The sequence below is a fragment of the Cinclus cinclus genome, chromosome 10, assembly GCF_963662255.1.
Source record: "Cinclus cinclus chromosome 10, bCinCin1.1, whole genome shotgun sequence".
In the NCBI taxonomy this organism is placed as follows: Eukaryota; Metazoa; Chordata; class Aves; order Passeriformes; family Cinclidae; genus Cinclus; species Cinclus cinclus.
Window position 1 is genome coordinate 25,411,040 of NC_085055.1, and position 9,626 is coordinate 25,420,665.

At 39.2% G+C, this 9,626-nt stretch overlaps 1 protein-coding gene across 1 annotated transcript; it reads right to left on the minus strand.

Annotated features, from left to right (window-relative positions):
- Positions 1-8,304, minus strand: RBP2 (retinol binding protein 2). The gene is made up of 4 exons (XM_062499261.1): positions 8,232-8,304; positions 4,895-5,073; positions 1,813-1,914; positions 1-54 (listed from the first exon to the last, which is right to left on the minus strand). The coding sequence occupies exons 1-4, from the start codon at positions 8,302-8,304 to the stop codon at positions 1-3; spliced, it is 408 nt and encodes a 135-aa protein (XP_062355245.1).
- Between the last annotated feature and the right edge of the window lie 1,322 nt (positions 8,305-9,626).

Below are 9,626 nucleotides of genomic sequence, written 5' to 3' on the forward strand. Positions count from 1 at the left end.
TTAATTCTTCTTCTTAAATGTCTGATGGCACACCTGGTCTTCACATGTCAGTTCCTACGGTATTAAAACAATTAGTAAGTGTACAGTGGTAGAAGTTTTATTTTGCATATATATCAGATCCCACCAGAATTACTACAGCTGAGCCACTGCATTAAAAACTTATGCTTATGAAACAGAGAATGGTAAGAAAAGTGCACTGTATGTAACCAAACAGCAGGTATGAACCTCATGTTGCAGTAATTAGCTTTTGATACATGAATTGAACTCTAAGAAGAATAAACATGAAAAATGCATTAAAATTTTTCTTCAAGGCTTTTTTCATGCACTGTTATTAAAACAACATACTGTAATATTTCATAATTCATGTTACCTCAAAATGCACGAGATGCACTGAAACAAGGAAATAGATAAAAAAAGAGGAATGCTTTGAAAAGCTGTTGTGCTTCAGAGGTGTGCCCAGCCATTTCTCAGGGGCCAGAACAATGCACCATTGCTGCCCAGGGCTGCAGGGATCTCTTAAAGGCTGGCACAGGGCAGTGCAGCCAGTTTGGGTGGTGCCTTCAGGCAGCATTCCTGTGCCAAACAGGGCTTTGCAGGGACTGAAGCTACCTTGGTGGCCAGCAATGGGCCAAACCTGCAGGAAATGTTTTGAAGACTGCTGTGGGGATCTGCTTGGCTTTGTTTCCACCAGCCTCAGCCTAAATCTTGATGCCAGCATGCAGAACCTTTTAGGTCAGCTTTTGAAGGTGTGTTCAGAGCTGGAGAAGTGCACTGGACAGGTGACTTTTGTTGGGTGCCACATTGTGGGTTTGAATGCCTGTCTTTGACCTTTCAGGCACAGCAATGAGAGCTACTCTGACTGCCTGCACCAAGTACGTGTAAAGCAAACTTGTGAAGGAGCAGATGGCTTGGAGCAAAGCATAGGACAGAACAATGGGCTCTTCTCAAGAATCTCTCCCTGCCCATCTACCGTGCCACCCTACATCATGCCCATTTCTTGACTGCTTTCCCAGGGAACTCTGCAGTCATTATCATTATGAGAAATGTTCAAAAAATGAGTAGATGTGGCACTTTGGGATATGGTTTAATGGGCATGGTGGTGTTCAGTCAAAGCTGGGACTTTGTGATCTTGGAGGCCTTTTCCAGCCTTAATTATTCTGTGACTCTACAATCCTGTTGCTTTGAAATCTTTCTGCACATCACTGATCGCTGATTTCCTCCACAGGCTTTTCTGGCCTCCCTTGGACTCTCCACATCTATCTTTGGGCTACAGCTTGATACTTTAGATGTTTGAATTTATTCTTGAACTAGGAAAAAACAATTGCAGTTTAGGTTGTTTGTGGGATCCTCTTGAATATCCAGGGGTTTCTGATCTATATTACAGCACAGTGTGCTAAAATTTCATATTGCTTCACTCAGAACAAAGAATAACATTTTTCTAGCAGTCTGGTTGGGTTTTTTTCTCTCCTTTTACTCCCTACCAGTAATTATATAAGAATGAGAATATGCTAGAGGTGCAATGTAACAGGAAGGGTTAAGAGCTGGAGGGAAGTGGACTGGATCAAAAAAACCCCAAAAAACAACAACAACAACAAAAAAAACCCTGCAGGGTTGTGACTTAATTGGGAGCAGGTGGGAAGAAACTGAACATTCCTGAGTTGAAGCAGAGAGGGAATTTCCTTAGAGTTCAGAGATCAGAACTGTCTAAAGACCTTTCTAACTAGAAAAAAACCCCAAATCCTTTGAAATTGAAAACCTGAGCTTATGTTGCAGCCTCAGTGATGTGCTGTGGGTCTGTGGAGCAGTCCTTACCAGATGCAGGATGTCTCCTTCAATCCAGTGTTTCCAGCCCCTGTTGTTCTTTTCACCTTTCTGAACACAGACCAGTTTGTCACCATCCCAGGTCACCAGGGTCTGCATGAATCAGATAATTAACTCAGTTACATTAACCAGAAGTTCATGAACATATAAAAATAAGTTCAAATAATGTGAATACACAACTGCAGTTGCTTCCTATCATTCTTTGTCTTCCTCATAAAAAAGTCCCCAAAGCATTTAAACAAAACCCAAATGCATTCAGGATGACTGTGTGAAGGGAAGCTTTGGCAGTGCTTTGTTGTCTGCTCCCTGCGTTTCTTCGCATACATGAGTATCAAGTGTTCACACTAACTGGTGAATTGTTGAGTGTTTACAACTACTTGTGCAATATGTGCAAAGTGCATTTTTTTCCTTGCTGTTTAAAGCCTTTAATGAAAATATTACAGGGTTTCATGAGTGAAGACTTGAGGGCTTATACTGAAAAGTGCAGTGCTAACACTTTTTCTAGCTCTGCATAAAGTAACAAGAGGAAGAGCATGTTAATATCTCACACAGTTAACTGGTTTGTACATTTTCATGTACTTTGACAAAGAAATTTAAAGAGATGTGATCATAAGTTGGAAAATGTGCTGTAGCTGACCCTGCTTGAGCAGACAGGTAGGACTTGGTGTTCTCAGGAGATCCCTTCCATCCTCAACCCTCTCCTGGTCTGATGTGATTCAGTCTAGCAGCAGCAGACAAGGTACTGGCTATGCTGATTCTTGTCCAGGAGCAGGATAATCCTCAGAAAGGAAAATTCTCTTTACAGGCTGAATTATCTGTCTACAGATGTGCCAGGGTACATTCAAAGCAACTTTGATGGAATTGTTCTGCATTTCAACCATTGTCCTTTAGGGACGTATTTAACCATGTATCAGACAACTCCTTATTAGACACCAGTAACAGTCCATGAAAGCTTAGTTATTATAAAGCTCCAAGCGTATTGGAAGCTTAATTCATTTTCTAGTTCAGCACGGCATGATTTATTTCTCTTATGAGGGAGCTTTCCTTTAATAGTGAGACAAAACTCATTCCATTTCAGTTAATTTCTTTCTTATTTATGGAATTTTCAAGCTACATACTCTTTAAATTATCCATGGCCTCTTTACATTTAAATGTTGCCTACCAATTTTATTACCTTCATCTAACTTTAATGTGTTTGACGCATTGTTTTGTTAATAAAGTGACCAGAAAATACTTTTAGAGCAATTTGGAGAATAATGGCATGACATGGATCATTTTTCCTTCTCCTCTCTGGAAACAAATAACAAGATTTTTTTAGAAATGAATATTAGGGAAAAGTAATTAAATCAGATAGAGTTATAAATGCACAATTCCTTTCTTCCTTCCTTCCTTCCTTCCTTCCTTCCTTCCTTCCTTCCTTCCTTCCTTCCTTCCTTCCTTCCTTCCTTCCTTCCTTCCTCCCTCCCTCCCTTCCTCCCTTCCTTCCTTCCTCCCTTCCACAAAAAGATTTTGCAGAGCAAGGCTTTAGTAGTGGTGGTGAGTGCTAATTGATTGATTTAAGGAGTGAGGAAACTAAAGATCCCCAGCAGTGTCTTCAGCTGATCTGAAGAGATATGTGAGCAGTATTTTTAAGCATAGACTTTGTCACAGGAATTTGTTCCACTCAGTGCTCACTAGAGAAAGAGACAGAAAGAAAATTTAGATATTGGGTTGTTCAGGATAGTAAAAAAACCAAACCAAAACAAAACCAAAAATAAAAAAAACAACGGGGGTCTTATTCTTTGATGGTTTGCAGTGCTGTGAAAGAAATAATTTGGAAGGAACTATACTGCACAAAGTTAGTTTGGGAATTAAAAGTGATCCATGGTGAACAAACGTCTTCTGTTAAATTTGTGCCCCTCCAGTGAAGGATGACGTGAGTTAAAATGTGAAAATATCCTTTATACTGCCACTTTTCCTGTGGAAATTGCCAAAACAAACAGGTCTTGTGGACACAGATTTTTGGTCTCAGCTTCTTAGAGTTTGGCAACTGCGAGCTGAGCAGCAGAATGCAGGTGTGGAAATGAGCAGAGCTGATAAGGGAATGTTAATGCACGATGAAAGGGAAGACAGGGATGCTGGATTACAAGTCTCCAACAAGGACAGCCAATGGAAATTTAAGATCTACTGGCCTTTCTGCATTTGAAAGTGTTGCTTAAGCGTTTTAGGGTGAGAAGAAAGTAAAACAGAGACAGTATTGATACAGAAACATGAAACTGAATTCAGGAAGTGAATCAGTGCTTGTGTGTGTTCTTTTCCTCCCTGGCTTCTCTGAGAGAGCCTTGTTTGAATCCCTCAGGAGCTGACTCTGCCACAGGAGGTAGGGCAGGGGCTACAACACAGCCCTTAATCCAGGTCCTGTCCACCAGTGTCCCTGAACAAACAGCCACAGGTCCTGGGCCAGTCTGAGCTCAGGTTGCTGCAGTTATGCCCAGGGTAGTCAAGAACTCACTGCTGGGGCTCCTTGCCCCTCTTCCCTGCCAGTTCTCTGCCACCTGAACTGCTCCAAGCTTTGGCTCACACTTTATTCTTGCCCCTTCCCAAAGCTCCCCTAACATTAAAAGCTAAGTGCAGGTTTATTTTTAACCAGGTCCAACTGTTAAACTGCCCAGCTGAGACTGATCCGTGCCAACCCAGCCATCCCAAAATGAAAAGCTACATTGACACAGTCCTAAATTCAAGGGGATGAACCCACAGTTTCATTAAGGAGGATGCACAGGTAAAAATACAATTTTGCTACTTTCTAGATACATAAGGTGTACTGGAAAAGCTGGAAAAATCCCCCACTGGAAAAACCTAATTAAGGATTGTCCTCATGTATCTCAGCAAGCATTCTGATTTGCATTTCTAATAAACTCTTGTAGCAGGAAAGAAAACTGTCTCAGGATGCAAATTATTTGTGCTTTATAAAAATCTTCTGTTGTCTCTAAAATATTGAGGTTTCACTTAATGTGTTCAGCTGATTTTTTTCCAGGACCTGCTGGCTCCTGGAGCTGGCTGCAGTATAAACAAATATCAGGTACCAGGTTTTTACCTTCACCACTCGATTATCCAGTCCTTTGGTATGCTCTTCAAACTCCACTCCCACAGTGTAATCCAGATCATAGTTTCTCAAAGTACTGAGTGTTTTGGTTTTAAAATTGTCTCCATTTTGTACAATCTCCTTTGTTTGTTTCAAGTGTTTTGCAATCTTACGAGTTGCAAAATCAATACCTGTTCAAAAACCAGAAAAGAGAGTGAAAATTCCAGTATTTGCTAACAAAATGAAAGCCCCACAGCATTTATTTACACATTTAAAAAAATAAATAAAATAAGTGAAACATAGTTCCACAAATGGTGCTTTTACCTGCAATATTTTTTAGAGAAAAAGGTAATTTCAAATAAAAATCATCTTGTGTTTACAAGTACAGCTTCAGCTTGAGAATCTACCAATGGTAATAAATTTATTTATCAACAGGATATCTGTGGGAATGTTGTGACCATATGACACACAACACACAACCAATGTATGCTGGTGTGCTAAATCACCAGGTTTTTTTTGAGAATGTGAAACAAGAGGGGCTACTAAGCCTGACAGTGCCTTTTTGGCCTCACTAAAGGAGGATTTCAGGATAATATTCCTTATCAGAGATTCAGTATTTTAGAATGGGTATTCTCAAGGGAGAATGAGCATGTAATCAAGAGGATCTGGGCATGTTATTTTTATGATGAACCTATAGTCCATGGGCGTTGACTCACTAGCTTAAAATAATGAAAATTCTATTAATGAAAAAAGAAGCAATCAAATAAAATCCTGAAATCCATTATTGTTCGATAGCAGACACACGAATAAATTGCAGTTCAAAAGGAGACAAATTCAAAGTCAAAAGTCAAAAAAGTATCCATGTAGAGCATTTGACAGTTTCTGTTTTCTATTGTGTGAACATTTTCTGCAGTACTGATCTCCTAAACACCCTTATCGTGGTCAGGACGAGGACTGACAGGAAAATGCACACAGCTGCTGGGGACTGGAAACACTGCAGCCACCAAAGGAGAACATCCATGGTCTCAAAGGAGAGCATCCATGGTCTCAAAGGAGAGCATCCATGGTCTCAAAGGAGAGCATCCATGGTCTCAGAGGAGAAAATCCATGGTCTCAAAGGAGAGCATCCATGGTCTCAAAGGAGAGCATCCATGGTCTCAAAGGAGAGCATCCATGGTCTCAGAGGAGAACATCCATGGTCTCAAAGGAGAGCATCCATGGTCTCAAAGGAGAGCATCCATGGTCTCAAAGGAGAACATCCATGGTCTCAGAGGAGAGCATCCATGGTCTCAAAGGAGAGCATCCATGGTCTCAGAGGAGAACATCCATGGTCTCAGAGGAGAGCATCCATGGTCTCAAAGGAGAACATCCATGGTCTCAAAGGAGAGCATCCATGGTCTCAGAGGAGAACATCCATGGTCTCAAAGGAGAGCATCCATGGTCTCAGAGGAGAACATCCATGGTCTCAAAGGAGAGCATCCATGGTCTCAAAGGAGAGCATCCATGGTCTCAGAGGAGAACATCCATGGTCTCAAAGGAGAGAGCATCCATGGTCTCAAAGGAGAACATCCGTAACCCCTGCCCAGCCAACTCCTAATGCCAGCAGCATCACCATCTGCAAAACCTATTTCTGACCAGCTCCCAGGGAATGTGCTTATGGTGCTGTATGCAAATGAAATCCCCTCCCCTGCTTCAGCAAGAGGTTGAGAAATGGGTTTGGTGTGCTGGCCATCCTTTGGTGGCCGTTCATCACTGTCAGCTCAGCAATGCCACCTGCTAATGGAGCCTTTTTTCTTCTGCTAGATTCATTATCCTACTTGGGAAGCACTAATCGAATTGAGTAAGAGGATAGGCTTGAAAAAAAATGTGACTTTTAAACATGGGGAATAATGATCTTGTTCAGTATTTATATTCAAGACTTCTTGGGTATATTTTATCTGCTGTGGTGGATTAAAGGTATCTCCGGGGCTGATTTATAGCCAGGCAACATAAAATTTAGTTCTCTCTGAGGGAAAAATGTCTAGACCTCTAAAGAAATGCTATTTCTGACTAATATATTGGTCTTGTAGCTCCTGGAGAAAAATCAGGGAGGTTTTATTAAAGCATGGTTTTCATAACTGCATTTTGAACAATATAAGCACTAAAAATGATATGTAGTTCTATTATAGTAGATGCAAATACTTTGTAACATGTTTTTGATAAAATCAAACTTTCTGACTTAAAGGGCAAAACTAATCTTTAATTAAAATATAGAAATGTGTATGCATTAATTAAAAGGACAGATGAATTTTAAAAAAACTCAGAACCTCAGTGTGCTTTGAATCTAAGCACATTAATACTTAAAATATCAACAAAATGTAAAATGGTGAGAAAAAGAGCAGAATAATATCTTTTCACCATTTCCTTGCTATTTCTTTCTGAGAATCACCTACAGCATTTGCATCTTTGCAGTAGTTTTGGTGTTGAGTTTTTTTGCTTATTCACTGGCAGTTTTAAATCACTGTAACTCATAGTATACATATAACTTATAGTTTATATATGCACATATGCACAAAAATCACTTCAATTAATGTGTATCTTTCTCCTGAAATTCACAACATTGTCCTAATCATTCTCATTTTCAAGCACTCTCTCTTTTTGCCCCTCACAGGTGTATATGCATGTTATTTACAATGTCCCTGAAGCTAGTGAGTTTTTTTCCACAAATGCCAAAGCTAAAAACTATGAATAGTGAATCTCATCTTTCTCTCTTAAGAGAGTTAAAGCTTTGAGAAAATTTCAACTGCTTCCAATTGTTGATGACTAATGATGAGAATTTATTTTTATGTACTAATGTATTTCTTCTACTTCAATCTGAACAGATCAATCAATTAGGATTAAAGTTCTTTGGTGAAACTAGTAGAAAATCAGTTAAAGCATCCAATTTTTCATCTCTGTATCATAAGCACTAATTAAATAATGGCAGTGTTGTGACTTTGGTGCTATAGAATATCTTATTCCTCTTTAACCAGATTGTGGCTCCACAGTTACAGTAAGAATATACCAGGAGCAAAGAAACAGCTTCTAGATCTGAAAAAGCTGTTGGTTTTGTTGGTTGGTTTCTTTTTTCCCCACCTGTATCTGTTTTTTCATTTATCTAAATAAAGAAGAACATCCTTGGCTACAAGTCTTCATTTGCTTATATATTTAGATCATTGCAATTTTAAGAACAATTACTTGATTTGTAATGTGATTGCCAGAAATCCTTATGCCACAATGTACATTACAGAAAAAGTTCATCAATTTTTAGAAGGATCTGACTTAGAATGAAGCCATTTTCTCTTGTTATAATTATTATTTTTTCATTTACCTAAAGCAACCATGTAGCCTTCAAAGTTTTCATTGGATACCATTTCCCAGGTTCCATTGTAATCAGCAGGCATGGTGGCGAGAGCCCAAACCCAACTTCAGCTCAGGAGGAGTGGCTGGAAGCAGCCTCTGCTCAGAGAGGGATTTATAAACCTTCCCATATCTATTTTACCAGTCAGGTTTATGATTTTGTAGATAATGCAGTTGAAGGGGCAGAGTGATAACCCTGGAAACTTTGCTTTCACTGGCAAAGTTCAGTTGAACAGCTGGCAGACAAAGAACGTTTCCAGGAATAAGGAGTCATGCAGGATATGATTTTACAGTGACCTTTGTAAAGAACTGCTGGCTATTATGGACTACCTTTGAAATATACTGGACACTGTGGCACATTGTACCACCCACTTAGAGTGTCCCAGGTGAGTTGTGTTTTACCTCCTTTCTACGCGTCACTTTTCCCTACAAAGTGGAGTCTTACAGAGCTGACCCATCCAGAACTCCCATTTAAAGCTCATGGAAGTCTTGAATGTGAAACAAATGTTAGGGCAGGAAAGAGAATACTCCTGTTCAGAATATTTTTGGTTTTGTTTGATTGTTAATATATCTGCCATATACCAATAGCTGTGCCTATACCAACTACACTTTCATATTTTTGTTTTGGTTTAAGAGCAAGTTTAGCAAATGTGAAGTAAATCAAAATTTATCATAATTAGTATCAATCCTGCTCTGAAAATGATTTCTTAATTCCTGACATGTCAGTTTGCATTGGAAATCTATTTTATAAATTGTTGTGGAGAAAAACACAGATTTCAGTTGTGCAGATGAGTACATTCAGAATGTGTCAGAATGGAGAATGTACAGTCAGACTTTATTGGCATTTAAAGTAAGTAATAAAAGCAAATTAATTGAAGGAAAGCTTTTGTGTTATGTGGCTTTAATCAGTCAAGATAACTTACTGACATCTCTACAGAGACAATAATTGAAGTGACCAAAAGTCAAAAACTTCTTGAACTTCTTGCCTTCCTCTCTCTTTTTTTTTTTTAATGGGAATATTATTTTAAAATTTGCTAGAAAATCTATTAAGGTCTAGAGCTTCAACTCAGAAGTAAGAAAAGGGAAGAGTTACAATGTTATTATTTCTCTTCTATGCCTTTACTTAGTTAAAATTTAGTGCAAAATTTCACAAATGCTGAAAATTTGTACAGGGATTTAAAAAACCTCAAAGCAAACCTAAATAAAGTTGAGAGTTTCTGGGAGCTGAGCTCTTAAAATGCCCCAACTTAAAGAGCTAATTTAAGGCAGGGAGAAGAAGTATCTTGAACTTGCAGGAGCCATGAAGAGGGTTCTGAGAGAGGCAGCAGACAAAGGCAGGGAGAACTCAGTGACTGAAAGCCAGAGC

What these genes read in the sequence shown, in the direction of transcription:
- RBP2 (XM_062499261.1), bottom strand. Translation starts at nt 8,304, where the DNA reads ATGCCTGCTGATTACAATGGAACCTGGGAAATGGTATCCAATGAAAAC. An exon ending in TGGATAATCGAGTGGTGAAG is followed by an intron (nt 1,915 to 4,894) that starts GTAAAAACCTGG and finishes TGATTCATGCAG; the next exon opens with ACCCTGGTGACCTGGGATGG. An exon ending in AAGGAGACATCCTGCATCTG is followed by an intron (nt 55 to 1,812) that starts GTAAGGACTGCT and finishes TTAATACCGTAG; the next exon opens with GAACTGACATGTGAAGACCA.